We start from the raw sequence: 18,284 nt of genomic DNA, 5'->3' as shown, positions 1-18,284 counted from the left end.
CAAGTGTGATTTGTTTTATGGCTGTTCAAGTTATAAAGTTGTTCTCATATTGTAGGTAAATAAAATCTTGCTGTTTTTAAAGGTCACTGTAACTCGGGATTTAAATTTCTGGCACAATTTTATTAGTGTTCACTTCTGAAGCTAATAAGATCACAGTTTTCTATGTTACTCTCATTGTAACATCGGTAAAGTGACTTTCAATAAAAGATTTATGTTATTTTGATGCATAGCTCTTTTTCATTTTTTTCCCCGTACCTTGTCAGTATCTCTGATAACCTGTCAGAAGATTCTGTTCTCATGGTCCCTAAGAGACAAAGGGAAAACTGGCGTTCCATTTGGTGGGCTGGCTGTCCAGTGAGGACTTGTCTCTTGAATTCTTTCCTGCCCTGATGAAGTTTAACCTTTTTGCCCTACAGCCCAGGGTTGCACCTGTGCTGCCTCCTAAAGCCTGAGTCTTCAATGGGTTCAGTTTGGGTTCATGGTTTCACTGTCTGAAACTGGTTAGGGCTGGTCTCCTTTATCTTGTCCCAAGCAGCCATTTGAGTACCAGCCATTACTGTGGCATTTGCATTTCCTTGTCCTTCAGTTTGCAGAGGTGAAAAGTCATGAAATCACCGAGGAAAGCTCATATTTATTATAATATTAAAAATTGGTGATTGCATATAGCTTCACTTCTTCTGTCTAAAGTATTTTAGTCATATAATTATTTATATGAACCCTGAAACAGTGATGGACCAGATGAGCAAAGCAGTCTGGGGGAAAAAAGTCTTATCTGACACGTCACCTCAGGACTGATGTTTTACCATGTGAATATCATGCCTTTTAATCTAGTGATTGTGTGGTGCAAATCTGCCCCAGCTGTTGCTAGGAAGCGCCAAGCCTAAGGCTGCAATGTGCTGAAAGTTTTTTTTTTTACAAGCCATGTAATGCCCTGATGTGATACGACTAAAGGTCACATCTCCAAAATAAAACAGTCCTGAGATGAGGGGTGTGAGTTCACAGGCTTACCATGCTCCAATTAAGCACTTTAACTAAAAATAAGTCAGGCCCAGTGTGATGGCTCACACCTGTAGTCCCCAGCACTCGAGAGGCTAAACCAGGAGGTCAGCCTGGGCGACACAAGCAAGTACCAGGCAGTGAGAGTAAGAGGCAAGGAGAAAGGAGGAGGATGCAGTGGCCTGCAAAAGCGGACATCAGAAATACACACTACAGGACAAAGTCAGTTATAATGAAGCCTGATGACAAGGAACAGGGAAGGGTGCAAAGCAGTCATCCCAGGGGAGGGAACTTTCTAACTACATAGGCAAACTGAAGGGCAAATTCAATGCTTTCAGGAGGAAGTGAAAACAAATAGAGAACACATGGGGACTTGCCTTGAACTACTGATTAAAGCCTGACTACCAAAACCAACCTATCATACTTGAGGATGTACCCAAAAGCAAATCCAGGACCAACATCTAAGTAGCACATCTTGGGGTTTATTCAAATGATGGAGCAGCTTAACTATATGTTAGGACTTTGTGGGGGCAATCCCGGCATCCTAGTCTTCCCTTGATCCTCTTTGGGGCAGCCTAGGCCAGGGTTAAAGCTAAGCTCTGTGGCAGTACAGATAAAACATCTGAAATGAAACCCAGACTTGCCATGTACGACACAGCAGGCAGCATCACATATTGACATGTACCCTGGGCATTAAGTACTGACCAAGCACATGTAAGTTAGGGGTGAATAAACACTCATGAAATGACTGAGTATATAATATATATATATATATATATATATATATATATATATATATATATATAAACACTGTCTGAACATATATTTGTGCAATGAGGCTGAAGATGCTTATGAAATGTTTATTTCACCAGCTGACAGGGAACCATTCACTTGAGCGGTCAGGTTCACATTGTTTCAGAAACAAGACAGATACCTTGCTAATGAGAGGAGACTGTTACCATTTTTACTACCAAACTGTAAGAAGCAGAAACACTGGGATGCCTTTTTTTTTTTTAATATATCAGCATACATTTGCACACTCAAAACTACTTTGAGGAGTAAGCATTCTCTTCTTTTCAACAGTGGGGACACAGACTGTCTTGTTCTAACATAAGCCACATACATAGTAAGGCACTGCCAGCAAGCCAATGGTTCAAACACTTGAAAAAAAAATCTGGTGTGTGTGTGTGTGTGTGTGTGTGTGTGTGTGTGTGTGTGTGTGTGTGTGTGTGTGTGTGTGTAAAACCAAATAAGCTATTAGAGAATACTTGGAAATTTGGTGAGAAGGAAGGCCCTACACGCCGTGATTAAAGCCAGGTCAATAACTGATACAGTAATTTCCATCCTTTTCTTGTGTATGTTTAAATGCATGAACAAATGACATTCAGAGATGGTTGTCAACAATGTTTTAACCTGCCTGGGTTTTACTTACTTTTCAATTCCATGTGCACATGTAATGTTCATGTTGGGGTATATGCATGTGAATGTAGGTGCCCATGGGGCTACAGGCAGTAGTAAGCCACCCAACATGGGTGCTGGGAACTTTAGTCCACTGCAAGAGCGGTACACGCTCTTAACTGCTGAGCTGTCTCTCTACCCTGACATCTGGTTTTGAAATGGAAGTCTACACATGATAAAAAAAAAGTTGGGAGATACAGAAATATATAAAGGAAATTAATCTAGAGTCTCATTAGTCATGAATAAAGAGTTAGTATATATATTCTTATTTCCCTTTAGTCTTGTTCTGACAAGTTTAAGCTTGTAAGTATAATTAACAAAAGCTTGAGTGGATGACAAAGAAGGCCTTGGTGACAGTATTTGTCACTCAAATTATTTGTAGGTTTTTAAAGAGGCAGATGGTATCTATGTATCTCTGTCCACGCACAAGGCTTTCAGCCTGTTAAGTCCTAAAGCGTATACTTTCTAGTATGTGGATTGCCATGGTCACTGGTTTGTTTTGCCCCGCTGTGGATCTACTTATATAAGACTAGCCCACACAAAACTTTTAACCACAGTTCTCAGGGGGAGGGGGGGAAAGAATAACAGCCAAGTCTAATGAAAAGATTTCAGGTGTCATGAGACAACCCATAATATGCATTACATGTTTTGCACACTTTATATAAAATGGAATTAGCAGAAAAATAAGGCATAATTGATAATGGCTCAGGGGGTTCTGACTGGTATAACCCACTTGTTCTTAATATTTATCAAACTTCCAAAGAACTTATTATCAAAACTAAAGACGAAGCTTCGGTTCTATATAAAGTTATGATCCTGTTCAATCGTCATCATGGCATGTCCGTGGACGGCTGCACACGACACTGAAGGCAGGGAGGAAGTGAGGGCGGGCTCCAGTTGGAATGCTGAGGACATTCAGGCAGCTGGGAAGAAGTGAGGGTGGGCTCCAGTTGGAATGCTGAGGACATTCAGGCAGCTGCCTCCTGACTTAGACGGTCATGACACACTGAATAAACTGAAAGAGGAAGACCAGCATTAAAGACAGGCCACCAAGTGCTGTGGGCACCACTGCCCCTCTGTGGGCAGCTGCCACGTCTTACTTTTAGGGGGACTTTCTTTTGTAAAGGCTGATAAGCTTCTCACTTTATAGGAAGGGCGGATCCCTTCAACAGCTAAAGAACCGAAATCCTAAATAATGTTTAAGAGTCTAGAAACAGTCATGGCCAAAAGGACTTGCCCACTTTACACTGTCATAGCATGTCAGCACTTTCAGACTGCGATTTCACCCCCCACCACTTTGAATACAATCGCCCTTTAACATTTGCCTCATCTGAATGAAGGCCATGCACGCCCAGAAAGAGAAAAGCTGACCTTGCTCCAGCAACTCAGAAACGCACATTTAGCCACATCGGGATTTGCTGTGCAGGGCTGCCACCCCACCTAGACCCAGCCGAGCAGCGGCTCTCAACCTTCCCAATGCTGCAGACCTTTAATACAGCTGCTCACGTTGTGGTGATCCATGATCATACAATTGTTTTTGTAGCTACTTCGTAACTGCAATTTTTTGCTACTGTTATGAACTGTAGTGTAAATATCTGGTATGCCGGATGGCCGTAGGGGACTCCTGTGAAAGGGCTGTTCAACCACTAAAGGGGTTAGGGTCTGGAGGCTGAGAACCACTGCACTAGACTGTGCCCCCCTGAGCTTACTCTAACACTGAGAAGGAGCTAATGCAATGCTAATTCCTGCATCAGTTCTGCTAAGCCAACGTGATGGGTCAGATTTGAGAGAAAAAGAAACCAAAGATTAGGGCATGTAGAAACCACTTTAGTGGTTCCCTCTGATGCCAAAATCTAAGCTTTTCCCATTCCCGAGGTTACCTCCATAAATGGCATGTTTTAAATCATGGTTTAATCTGGCGTCGGCTGTACGTTCTCAGGGAACAGTGTAGGTGTGCGAAGCACAGCTGTAAGCTACCTCTCGTGATGTCTGTTTTATATAAGGTGAGAGCACATGAAACGTCTGATGGCAGTCCATCTCCAGACACAGCTGGCTGAAATCTGACCACAGCTCTGAAAAAATATCTTACGGTTACTTTGTGTTTATGTGTATGTGGTGTGTGGTGTGCGTTGGGACGTGTGTATATGGTACATGCTGTGTGTGTCAGGACGTGTGTCGGGGCTAAAGACAACCTCAAGTGTCACGCCTCAGGCGATAGCCACCTTTTGAGAGACTCTTTCTCACTGGCCTAGAACTCACTAAAGCAGGCGAGGCTGGATGGTCAGCAAGCCCAGAGATCACCTGTCTCTCTCTACCTCACAGTAGTGGGGCTACAACAGAACGCCCAGCTTGTTGCCCATGTGTTCTGAGGATTGAGCCCAGTTCCTCATGTTTGTCTGCAACCAGGTTATCGTCCCAGCCTACAAGAGGCATCCTTCTTATGAAAATCACTTTACTCAGTCTCAGAGCAACCAAGGAAATCTGCTTCTATGACCCAGCCAATAAGTGCAACAGGACAGGGCTGAATTGGATGCAATCCTCTGGCCTCAGCTTCAGAAGTGCTTGAATTACAGGCATAAACCACCACGTTTTTCATTTGTTTGTTTTTGTTTCGTTTTTTTTTGTTTTTTTGTTTGTTTGATTGATTGCTTTCGGCAGAGTCTCACAAGCACAGCTCGGGCTGGCCTTGAATTCCTGGCAATGCGCTTGCATCAGCATCCCAAGTGCCACGAGTCACCATGTCCGCATTCTTAATAGCTAACTTCAGCAGGGAATCCCATTTTCATGCACTACAACTTCTACTCAGCTCTTATTTACTGACACTTACATCATCATAGGAGAAATTCACAACTCCTTGTTGACCAGAATCCCGTCTTCGGAAGCTATCTGCAAAACAACATAGTAAAATGTAGCTTTTCTTTACGTGGCTTTTCTAAAATCACAACAGCTCACTATTGGGCATTGGGATCAAGCATCAATAACACTTAAATTCTATAGCCAGTCAACATAAGGCCAAAGAAAAATAGGAATATTAAGAGACGAGATAAAAAGGTGACACCATAGACAAAAGGTAGCCAATGGTGGTTTTCAGTGTGGATCTGAGAAAAGCGACTGGTCTCAGTTCGTTAAAGCAGTTTAGCTTTAGAGGCCCTTAACTGCGGAGAAAGCAGAGGGTTCTCATCACCATAGTAACATGCATGCTGCTCACACGGAAGCACATGGACACAGTCCCTAATATGATAAATGGACTGTGACGAAATAACCCACTAATTTCAGCCTGGATGCCCCCAAATTTACTTTAATTGTACTCTTTTCAAACATCCCACAGCTGAAGAGAATTACTCATACCTGTACTCTGTGGTCAATCGATATTGCACAAATTAGGGCTGTGGGTGTAGCACAGTGGCCCAGGGTTTACCTAGCAAGTGTAAGCTCTCTGTGACACTAACACCACAAACAAATGTTCTTACAAAATAGATGGTTAAATCTATTTTTAATAGAATTTTATTTTAATAAAATGTACTATGACAACTCATTCACCTAAAAAATTCTGAATAACATATTATGCCCCACTTGCTTAATAGCTGTGTTAAGGATCTGCTAAAGCACCCCTTAAAACTATAAAAAAAAAAATCTGGGCAGAACAGAAGTTAGGAGGCATGGAGAAATGACAAATGTCATTAAAAGAAAAGGGTCTTCTCTGCCCCTGGTCATGTGGACCAGCTTTATGGAACACACCTGTGAGAGCCCTCAGTTTGACGCAGCAGGCGATGTAGTCATCAAAGGTGATCTTCCCACTAGTGCTGTATCGCTTTGCAACGGAATTCACAGTTTGTGGGCTCAACCTGAAGCCTGGAAGGCAGAAAAATCACCCAGCAATTAAAGGCTGAAGGCTTGTCAAACAAACAAACAAACAAACAAAAAAATCCCCCAAGGCCCAAACCAACAACAAAGACATAAAAAATAAACACAATTTAAACTGGAAGAAAAGGAAGGAAGGAAGGTAGGAAGCAAGAAAGGAAAGAAGGAAGGAAGGAAGAAAGAAAGGAAGAAAGGAAGAAAGGAAGGAAGGAAGGAGGGAAGGAAGGAAGGAAGGAAGGAAGGAAGGAAGGAAGGAAGGAAGAAGTTGCCCTCATGTAGCACATACTTTGAGGGATACACAGAACACATTTAGCAGCCAATGGAGAGCGCTAGTTGGTGACACAAACCCATTGTCGTCAGGGCCTTCTGCAGTTCCTGGGGGTCCACTGTTCCACTCCTGTCACTGTCGAAGCTGATGAAGTGTTGTCTCCAGCCGTTCAGCACAGCCCAGAGCTCTTTAAATTCAGTGAACCCCATCGTGCCAGACATATCTCTCTGGACTATGATCAAGGACTAGAACAGCCTCATTTCACATCTTTAATGATCACACGAGAGAGAACAAAGAGAAGTAAGGGAGAATTCTATGTTCTTGCTGTTAAGATGGCAAAAAGACACCCCAAATTTTAAAAAGCTAGTCTATATTTTTGTTGATATGATATGTTAAAAAGTAATGATAAATAATATAATAAATGACCAATGGGCTTATGTGGAGAGCTGCGAGGTGCCGTGCCTTAACAAGGCGCAGGTTTCCACCATCCTGACGGCGAGCGCTCTCTAAGATAAACAAGTCCTTATATGGCAAAAGGCTGTGCAAGGGTAACTGGTGATCTGATGACGTGCAGTCCTGCTCTGACGCGGACCTATGAGGAGGTGGCACCTGGCATGAGCTGATTGGCCCTTGAGTTGTACTTAAGCTTGGCCCTTCCCTTCTTTGGGGCCATTCCCACTGAGTTTAATCCTGAGTAAAGATCTCGAGAAGAAGTCTAGTTGTTGGTGTCTTATTTCCGCTGGATGGTGCGGCGCCGACAGGCTTAAAGCTCTGAACAGTCGTTTTTTTGTTTGGCAATATTTTTCTTTTTCTGTTTTTATATATACATTTATATTATTACACATAAATACAATAACCTACCTACAGCGAGAAGAACCACGAAACTATCAGGAATTATATGAATGGAAAGCCATTTTTACTGTGGGAAACAGACAGGCTACATGGTCTGAATATGAGAAGGCAATATGGCATTGTAAGCCATAAGTAGAGAGCAGTTTTCTTAGTGGAACTGGGCTACATTTCTTACGTGCTCTGATATTCCCTTGCTAAGCCCTCAGACCCAAGGATTTCACCTGATGAAAGTGAGCTGAGGTGAGAAGTACCCTGGGTGACTAACTCTAACACACACACACACACACACACACACACACACAGAGTCTCTCTCTCTCTCTCTCCCACCCATCTCTTTTGAAAGGATCTCTGTAGCTCTGGCTAACCTCCAGCTTGCAATTTATAGCACATGCTGCCCTCAAACTCACAGTGATCCTCCTGCCTGCCTCTGCATCCTGAGTTCTGGGATTACAGGCATGAGGCACCACACCTCTGGCTCCTTGCGTAGTCTTGAACAACCAACCTTCTGTCTACTAAACTTCCTGTCTGTGTGTCACACTGACTTACATCCCAATAGCTAGTTATTTCTCAAAGCTTTTTGGTGATTACTTGCTATTTTTGTGTTTACTTGTAATTATCCTTGAGATGAGCTGTCTTGATATGTCTTTGCCATGGCAAAACACTCTAGACAACCATTAAGACAAAGGATACATCCAACATTGAAACCATAAGGCGACAAGTCTCCAGATTAAAAGCTGTTAAACCAAAGAAAGTACATGAATAAATATAATTTCAACATTTCACATTACATTGGAATCATTCAAATTAATTATGAATTTTATTATTAATCCACTCTTCAAAACATGCTACTCATTTTGTATGGGACAGAGCTCAACACATGTTTTGTGGGATTGGGTGGCAAACATGGCCCCATTGCAAAAACTGCACTGTTTATGGATCTGCCCATGTTATAGGTACCAGTGGGAATCCCAACCTCCCCTCCCCCAACATGCAATCACCTTCTCAATAGGGTTGAGGTCAACCGACAGCCCCACTGTTGCTCTTGGCTCAGTCATTTCTTTAAGCTGTAGGACTCCGTGGGCTCCTTAACAGACAGCCCTAGTTCTGTTCTACTTAGCCACTCTCTAGTGCCTATGATCTGGAACCGTCTGAAGAATCTGTAGCAATACTGAGGTCTTGCAGACTACTAATGTTGGCTGAGCAGAACACTGGGTAGACAGAATGCTATAGTTCACAGGCTGGAAATAGCTTGGACTACTTGGGGCCTTTAATAGCCAATAACCCTGACCACTCGCCAGATAGCCTGAACCATTGGATCTGACCCAACGTCTTCGTTCTTACTCCTTAGAACGTATCACTGTGCTTAGCAGACCTCTAGCATCTGTCTCCCCGTCCTACAGCCGCGAATGTTGTAACGGATGGAAGCTACGGCCGTCACTTTGCTGTAGTGTACTTGATCTTCCCACCAGTGGAAATGGCATGGTCCCCGTTCATGACATTCTCTTATCGTTTGACTATACGAGTTCACGTGACTTCTTCCATTGTGGCATGCCAATCAAGGCAACCAGAGTCCACGTTCCTGAACCGTAGTCCTTCCTGTGTGGCTCAGAGTAAACTGTTTCTATTTCCTTTAAAGCGAACTCATTATTTTAGACTCTCAATGTAGTCTTTACCTTGCGGCTGGAGCGGCAGGTGTTGTTCTGCTCTCAGGGAAAAGGCCAGAACCCCTCCACATGAGGACATTCATGAATGTTCCCCGTCCACCAACAACCAGGCAGGACCTCCACATGGGATTTCTCACTTCTGTAACTGAGCCGAGCTCCCGCTGGGTCTTTCAGATACACGGATTCTATATGCCTTAATTATGTACGCACACCCTATCCCCCCTCAAACCTCACCCCCAGCATCATTGTTTCTTCTTCAGCCTAGATATCACTTCTGCAGGCTCACTCCTGTCCAGACCATGTGCCTGCTGGTACAATCCCAGCCTCAGTACTTATCCCCGGGATCGTCACCAGGCGGAGCTGTTTCTGTTTGATGGACAGGTAACCGTCCATCAAAATAGACAGGGTGGTTGAAGGGATGAATGGGTGGATGGACTGAATTCTGACCCCTAGAGAGGAGGTGTAGTGCAATGTGAAGGTTAAGGGGGAAGTGGGCTATTATTTTTTTTTAATAGAATAGCATGAGTTTTACTGATACCTAAAAGTTATATATATTAAATAAAAGATCAATATGGCTATAGGCCTATGGTTTCTTTCTTTAATTTAATTTATTTATTTGGCTTTTTGAGACAGAATCTCATGTAGTCCAGGCTGCCTTCACCTCTGTATGGACGATGACCTTGAATTCTTGCTCCTCTTGCCTCTACCTCCCAAGTGCTCAGACTATAGGCACAGATTACCAGAGATAATTTCTCTTTTCTAGAATGTTTTTTCCAATGCATTAGCCAACAGCCACCCAACAAGTAATTGATAGATGTAGGGTCTAGGTACTAGGAGTACTAGTACTAGGTACTGGGTACTAAGAGACACAACATGAAATAAAGCTAAAGTGTGGATGTCCAATAAATTCGGGTGAGGCAAATGGGTCTTGCTCAATTCTCCTCCCCGCATTTTCACCTGGGAGCAGTTTTTTTCTTAATGTGAGTCACTTGATGTAACTCCAAAGCCATGCACAAGGTGACTGACCTCTGCTACTGCTTCTCTTCACTCTACCACAATGCCTCAGACACCTTTTCTTCCAGTAGGAACATGATGCACCAGGCCTAGCAAGGAACGAAGCCTCTACCTGCCTCTGTCACACTTCTTGCCGAGGAACCCCCCCCCCCCCCCGAATTCAAGAAAAGGAGAAGCTCAGTCTCTGTTCTGGAGACTGGAGATTTCCCCATCAACACCTCCTCTAGGGATGACTGGCTCTTGTCTGTAGTTCGCCACACGCCCCCTTCCACTCCAGTTCTGTGGGCAGCTGGGATTAAAAGATGGATAGCTGTATAGTTTCTGTAGTGCAGAACTGTGACAGCCCAGAGGCTGGGTGGTGTTATTATGGACGTTACAGGGAACGAAGCTAAGTAACCACATCACAAGGCCCTTGTGTTTCAGCAAATGCCTTCTGTATGATGCACGGACCCAAGGCCAACAGAGGAGTGACTTTATTGAATAAAAATTTCAAAATTTGCTATTACAAATTTTAGGTATTTATTTCCATGTGGGTGTGGGTGTGGGTGGAGTGAGAGTCAGAGTCATAGGACAACTTTTAGGAGTTGGTGTGGAACACGGGGTTTGAACTCAGGCCATCAGTCTTGGAGGCAAAGACCAGCTAGCTACCCCATCTCGCCAGCCCTCAAAATAGAATTCTTAAAGGAACTGCTCTCTAAGGCTGTGCAGTGTATGTTTTAAAATCTGATACATCTCCTCTACTGAAAAGCTGTAGGCTAATAAGATATTCCTTGTGTATCTCTCTTGTTTATTTCAATTGCTTGATGCTAAAAATTAACAATTTAAATATCATCAGCACTGCTCATTTCCCTACACCTAGGAAGTGCTTCTCTTGTTTAGGACCAAATTAAATGACAGAAATGTGAAAGGCTCTTCTATTTTGAATTAATTTACCAACTAAGAACTAATAATAGGGCATCGAAGTGACACAAAACAAGGCATGGTAACAACAGAAACACACGTGTTTTAAAGATGCCCATCTAGAGAACACAGAGCGTCAAACAGCTGAAGAGGCCACTGCAAACCCTTCGGTAGGAATTCTAGTTCGAACATTTTAACTTATAGCTTAGTGTGGAGTTGAGGGGTCTGGTTGGTGTTCTCATTTCACTAACGAATAGAACGAAGTTAGAAGGATGCACACTTGGGCTAAGTCACTATTATCTGTCCCAAACACTTCACACGGTCAAAGCTAGATTTGCAATAAAAAGCAGAGTACATGGGATGATAAGCTCCAGCTAGGATGTGGCGTCTCTGCAGCATTTATTTCCCTGTTTGCAGCTTGAGCACGGTGCTGAAAAGGCAGGAAAGCGGGGATATGTGCTAAACAACAGGGCCGCTCACGCAGTCTGCAGAGGACCCAGGAGGATGAGGAGACAGCAGGAAGGCTGCTCTGTCCTCACCATGAACACATTGTCTCTGGTGAAAGAAAGAATGACCAAGGGAATGCCACGGCCAGCAGATATTTGTATTGCCAAGTCGCAAGCCCAGAGCCCAGAGATGAGACTACTGGCCACTCGCTCAGTGCCACCAGAGTCAGGACAGAACAAGCACTGGGCAAAGTCAGTGGTACGTGTTAGTACTTATCACTAATGATACCTGATCTGGCGGATTCCATTTCAGCATTCTACCTTGTCCTCTGGGAGGGAGGACACCCGAATTGTCTCACTGGTTTGAATGGTTCCAGGGAACTCAAATCCAAGAAATCCACTAACTTGTCTGGCAAGCTGGAATGGCTTGTTAGGAACTATGTTCAACTAACCTTTAAATAAAATAGCTTGGTGGGTCCGAAGAGGTCGATTTCTTTAAAGGAACAATCAGTTCACGACTGAAGTACAGAGAACAGGAGTGTTATCAGACAGATTCTAAGACCAAGAACTTACGTTTGTATCCTCCAGCGATGCCAGACTGTGTTAGACATCTCTGCAACTCGTCAGCATCAATCTGCCCATCCTTTAAACAAACAAACAAACAGGAAGACGAATCCTGATGGTGACCTGTACTTTCAAGTCCTTAAGCAATGCTAACAAGAGAAAATTATTATATCCAGCATTTTTTTTTAAAGAAACACCTTTCAAAACTGGGCTTTCTTCTCCTTATCCTACTTCTAGAAGTAATTTGATGGTGAAAGAATATTTGTCATGCAAACTATCAAAATTAACCATTTTAAAATTAGTTATGGAATTGCTTACAAAACATATCCCCCAACCCCCTTTTTGAGATATGGAGGAAGTAGAGTGTGTAGCAGACTTCCAGGCATCAGTTAATACAAGACTTGGTCCAAGGAGGCTCTTGGATAAACTGATGACTCAGGAGTCAGGGTTTCCCACCCACTATTATACGTAGAAGATACAGGCTAGGCTCCTGGTACCTACTTCCTGGCTGATTGAAGTCAGAACTAAGATACATGTCATTTTTAGGGATTTTAAAAATAAAATACATGAATCCAAGTTGGCTCAGTCCATTGTTATAAACAGGGAACAAGAGCAGTAATACGCAAAAAGATGAACATGTGGACTAGAGGCCGGGGCTGCTGAAAGCCAAGCAGGTGGGGTCACTTACACGCTGGCGACACCAGCAATCTAAGAATGCTAGCCTTGAGGTGCGCTGTGTCTTGCGGTTTCCAAAGACACAGATCAATAACATATTAAGTAGATACTCGAGAGGAAAGTCTCCCGGTCTTCGACTCAATTTTCCATTCAAACTCTCAGAGCTGTGTTTCTTAGAGTACCTCTTTCAAAGGTGGCCTGAGGATTTTGCTTAGCACAATTTTAGAGCATTTCAAATCATCATTTCGTCTTTTCTGGCTCAAGTAGGAATAACGTCCTTTCTAGATACGGCTGGATGACGTCCACACTACATTTACCAAACACACGGTGACCTTGCAAGCTAGGGCAAGTGTCCTTCCTCAAGGCAGCCATACATCTGTCATACCTCTGCTCAGGCCTTGTGACTAACTGACCTGCATTCTTTCCTGGGGTCAGCTGGCCACAACACCTAATAAGGACATAGAAAGCCTGCTCAGTGAGAGCATCTGCCAGGAGTAAAGGCTACCTTCTAAATACTGATAGCAGCTCTCATGTTGGAAGCCAATGGCTCTTTAGAACTCTCCTCACCTCCTATGGGGTAAATGATTAATTATCAAATTCAACTGAAAGTAGATGCCTACCATAATTGGGATACAGAATAATGACTAATGTATGTCTTTAGGTTAGTCAAACAGAGGTTTTTCTGTTCAGATCTCCAATTTCTGTTCTGTGAGCAAACCTTTCTCTACCCTGAATATACAGTCCTAAAGGCATCTTTATACTTTGTTGATCTCCAAAGTGTTTTTATAATCCCCCTCTGGGTCAATCGAACCCTAGTTCAATCACAAGCTCAGTTGTGAACCGAGCTGTGATGAATACAAGCAATACTCTGTCCAACTTTGTTCAGAACTAAAATAAAGAATGTTTTAGTTTTTCTTTTCCTTTTTCTATCTTTCACCCAGGCAAAGGGACCCATCTGCAGGGCAAAGATCGTTCTGCTGTCATTGCACTAAATGCTAACACAAATAGAATACAACAACTCTTCAATATTAAAAAAGAAAGGCTAACCTGTCCTGCCACAGCAGCAAAGTAACCATATAGCGGGTCCTGAGTTTGTCCGGGAAACGCAGGCCCGCCAGGAGCCCCTCCATACTGTGAAAAGGAAATGCAAAGACATCAGATACAGAATCGCGTTTATGCTTTCAACGTGCAAGGCTTTCATGCAAAGCCCAGGGAATTGGTGCCTGTGGGCCCTTCCTGGGACCTGCCTCCCCACCCCCGCACACTCCAGTACAATAACCAAGTGGGCTTTTCCATTCCTGCTCCTTAGAAAGTTAAAAAGACTAGCGATGTGAAAGTGATGTCACTATATGCAAAGCCACTTAAAAATTCCTGTTAAGCAGGAGGTTACAGAGGTCATCGTAACAGAAGCAAGCCATCTGGTACAAGGCTCTGGATTGTTTTCCTATTGGTTTTTATTTTTTGTTTGTTTTGGTTTTTTATTTGTTTGTTTGTTTGTAACAGTTTCTATGATGCTTTAAAAGTACTTAAAGAAGTAGGTGAGGCTGGAGTTGGTTCAGGACTGACAGGCGGGAAGAAGGGGGATGGTCCGGGCTGTTTCTCAGATGTGGGTCCCTCTGTCTCTGACAGTACAAACCCGACCCCTGACAAGTGGCCAGGGTGTCGGGTTTGTACTGTCTAGGATGTCAGCTCATTTCTACAGACTTTTTGGTCTCTCTGTCACTTTCTTTTCAAGGGAGTGACCACAGGACCATTCTAGATCAAGATGGCTGTTGTTGCTTCGGGGGCATTCCGAGCGAGAGCAGGAAGTTAACACCTAGCTTGCACTATCTTACGCCGCATTTCAGAGTCACCGAGTGGGCTTCCCGGGGCGCAACCCCCACACCCGTGAGCCCAGGAGAGCCACTAAGAAGAGATGGGGCAGAAAACTGAGCGGGGGCCAAGGTTGGACGGGAGGGGCCAGGAAAACGCGCTGGGATCATCTGGGACCGGGAATCTGCCCGCCCCGCCTCCTCCCGCCCGGCGGTGGCACCCACTCGACCCGGGAGCCTTAGAGACTGGGGTGCCCGCGCGCACTGCACTTACTCCGCCTGGGTAGTACCCGCCGCCGGCGCCAGGGTGCCCGGGATACGCCATGGTGCAGACTGCGTCTCCGCCCTGCCCTGCTTATCCGCGGCTCCGCCCGTCCTCCCGGAGCCGCCCCGGAGCGCACCACGCCGCGCCGCGGGGGACGCCCTCCCCTTCACCACTACCGCCATCCATCTCCAGTCGCCCCTCGCCACCCCGTGCGCTACCCGCTCCTTGCTGTCTCGGTGCTAGGTTAGCGCCTGCACGCGCGACCCACGGTGGAGCGGTGACCCAGGGCCCCAGACGGGTTCATACCAGGACCTGTTCTCCCTCCCAGCCTAGTAGAATATTCCGACATCCACGCACCGCCAGGGGATTTTTTTTTTTTTACCCCTTCTTCTTCCTACTGTGCTATTTTGTGGGTCATTTGCTATTTACGCCAGGTTATTGGACAGGGACGGTGTGATAATAGCGCTGTGCACAATTGTAGGGAAGGGAAAAGCAACTTCAGTGAGTGAAGGAGACACTTTACAAAATAGGAAAGCGTCTTTGAGAACCGGGTGAGACTTCAGGACTGTGCAAGAGGGCTTTTAGCTTTGAATGAGGGTGGGCCAGCTGTTAAACTGGGTGTAGCTCCTGTATGATTGTTAGGCGTGGGGGTGTGGGGGTCAGGTAGAAGAGGGATTTTTTAGGGCAGGACAGCCTCACCGAGATCATTCGTAGACAACCAAATTGTTTAATTTCCTGGATGATTCAAACAGAAACAACTGTGCTGGTGAACATTGCAAAGGATGTGTAACTCACTTGGGTTGTTCAGAAAATGTTTCACAGGCTCTTTTTCGCTTTTTCAGTACAATTGCAACAAGAGAGAAATGCTTGCTTGCTATTGACTGTTAAGGACTAAACAGTGTTTGTTTGTTCTTTCCTTCTGTGGCCCAGGCTCTCAGGCTAGCCTGGAACTCAGGGCCTCTGCCTCGCGAAGAATCACCATGCCTGCCTGTTTTTCCTGATTTTTAACATTTTGAGAAACACTTTTATGAACAAGATTTACCATAGATTGAGGAGACCTTGACTCGAGCCATTGGATGAGCCATCAGCACCTCTCTCAAGTTCTCTTTTTGGATACATAGACACCCAAAACCAAAGCTGTGAATAGTGAGAAAAATTCTTACAGTCCTTGTGGTCACATAGCAAATGTGTGGCCTGTTTTGTGTCTGCTTTGGGAGGTAAAATTACTGTTTCCAAATACTGTGGTGGTCAGTCCAGGTAGATTAGGCGTTTTGAGTTCTTGTTCTGTGTTTCGGCACTTTAACAAGCTAAATGATCAGGGCTGAACTCACATTTGAGTCTAGGCTCTAGAGACTTAAGTTTGAAAGCGACAACAACAAAAAATATGTCTTGCAAATAAAAAGTTTGCAGCTAATGCAGGATTCATTTTATGGGTTAGTGACTATGCTAAGGAGTCACTAGACTCTGATTACTTCCCCCCCCCCCCTTAAGAAGTGAGTTTTAATGGAGCGCTGTAAATGAAACTCTTACCCTGATTGCCAACAAATTGGTACGCCCCTGCTGCTTTCCATTCAGGAAAAGAGTGTGCCAAGTGATAATGACGACAAAGGTAAATATAATTTAAGGAAAGTAACCGAAATGAATGTCCGCATTTCAGAACAAGTAGCTTATCTGTGTAGGCCTCATAAGGTCCTGTGAGATAGGGGCTTTTATTATGCAGTTGAGAATCAAGAGCTGAGAGAAGGCAAGGGAAAGAAAGGAGGAAATGAACTCACAGCTGGGCTGTGGAGCTCTGGCCCCTGGGGGGAAGAGAACGTCCAGAGAGTAAATATTTCCCATTATACACAGGGAGGACCTGAGGGGAGAGAGGGCATATGCTAACACTAATGGTGTGGCTGTCTTCCGGGGCAACTTCACTCATAACCACAAGGCTGAATTTAATGTCATCATTGAATGTCAGAACAACTGTTTTCCTCCTGTCTTTGAAGATGTAAATATCATTCGTGCCTCCCAAAAAGAGGCAGGCCAGATGTGGGCCTCAGGCAGCAGTTTGCAAATGAGGGCAAGCATATGACTCAGGAAATACGGCCCTTAGTAAATACCTTTGCTATTGGTATTGGTGGATGAGTCACCCCTAGGAATGGTGACTTCCCCAGTGTCAGAGCTTGTGATTAAAACGGCTACTTCAGAATCTGCTCACTGGTCAATATGATGCACAATAGAAACACTGTGAGACTGTGACATGCCTGTCTGTCATCCTGTGTGGCTAGAGTGTATGCAGGAGGACAGGCTCCCCTTTAATTGTTCGTGCATGTAACACAAACCTTTTTGTTTATAGTCCAAGTATTATAGAACCTAAGCAATTCATGAGCAGATAAAGATTCAGTATAAACAATTGCAGAACTGAAGTGTACTTTTCTTTCATGGTTTCCATATTTAGTTTCATGTGTGTGGACCGTGTGGAGGTGGACCAGAAGAAGCAACGTCCCACTTTCGTGGCATGTGCCAAGTGTCAGGCTAGATGCTTCCTTATATTCACCTAAAGCACACCACCTTCAAAAGAAGATGTAATTGTGTTTTATAGATTAGGAAATTGAGAAGCAAGTAACCTCCCCAAGATTACCTGCCAGGCTTTGACTCTCAGCATAAGTTTAAAGCATAAGTGTTTTAAAATAAAACCGACTATAAAACACTAAGCCATGTTTTCCATATGAGGCATTAGAACTGAAATGACAGTTCAGAAAAAAAAGAACCTGGGAGACAGAAAACCTTCTCCAAAGATCCTCATGTCTGCCTTCACAAGATCAAGAACGAACAAACAGGAGACTTACTTCATCCCTCAGGAGACCCTATAGAAAGATGATCTCCTGATGCCCCCCCCCCCCAATTCTCTTTAATTTTGAATCAAGTTATAAACCTCACTGGGATAAGATCACATTCTTATCCCTATACCTCCAAACTGTGAGTCCTAGATACAGGCACTGCCATGCACATGCCATCTGAAAAGACTCAGCAACAGAGCACCAACTGTGTCTTTATACAGAAGAAGGCTTTTTCACAGGAGCCTGACTACTGTCATTCATCCTAAAAATGTACTAAGTCTTACAAAAAAGCCTTCAGGGAGTTGTTGATGCATGCCATCCTGATTGAAGGCTGTGGCTAAAAGAGGCTGAGGGGAGCTGTTTCAATTGTAAAGCTAGACGAAAATCAGTTTTCTTGAGAACAGAAACTTTTGTGATCGCCTAATCACACCGTTTTAGAGATTTTTAAAAAAGAGACAGCACCTAAGAAGAGGCCAGTGAGTGGCCGGTACTCTTGAAGGCTGACCTGGCTGAATATAAATATCTTGCTGTTCATAGTAAAAGTCCTAACATGATCTGGCTTTGCCTCTTAGAAGATGTTATGGTTTGGATCTTGAATGACCCCCAAAGGCCATTTGTTAAAAGTTTGATCTCCAGTCTGTAGTGATACCCAATGGGGGGGGGGGAGCGGAACATTTCAGAGACAGAA

The 18,284-nt window shown here is 44.2% G+C and overlaps 1 protein-coding gene across 1 annotated transcript; it reads right to left on the bottom strand.

Annotated features, from left to right (window-relative positions):
• Positions 1-1,842: 1,842 nt before the first annotated feature.
• Positions 1,843-14,921, bottom strand: SRI (sorcin). Its single transcript, XM_084785457.1, has 8 exons — positions 14,784-14,921; positions 13,746-13,829; positions 12,033-12,102; positions 8,126-8,169; positions 6,663-6,810; positions 6,193-6,306; positions 5,282-5,340; positions 1,843-3,469 (listed from the first exon to the last, which is right to left on the bottom strand). Exons 1-8 carry the CDS (start codon positions 14,832-14,834, stop codon positions 3,443-3,445), a joined length of 597 nt encoding a protein of 198 aa, XP_084641583.1. The 5' UTR covers positions 14,835-14,921; the 3' UTR covers positions 1,843-3,442.
• Between the last annotated feature and the right edge of the window lie 3,363 nt (positions 14,922-18,284).

This window comes from Acomys minous (assembly GCF_964271855.1).
Source record: "Acomys minous genome assembly, chromosome: 6".
Taxonomy (NCBI): Eukaryota; Metazoa; Chordata; class Mammalia; order Rodentia; family Muridae; genus Acomys; species Acomys minous.
The sequence above is the reverse complement of the archived record's forward strand: the minus strand, read 5'-3'. Positions and strand labels throughout refer to the sequence as shown.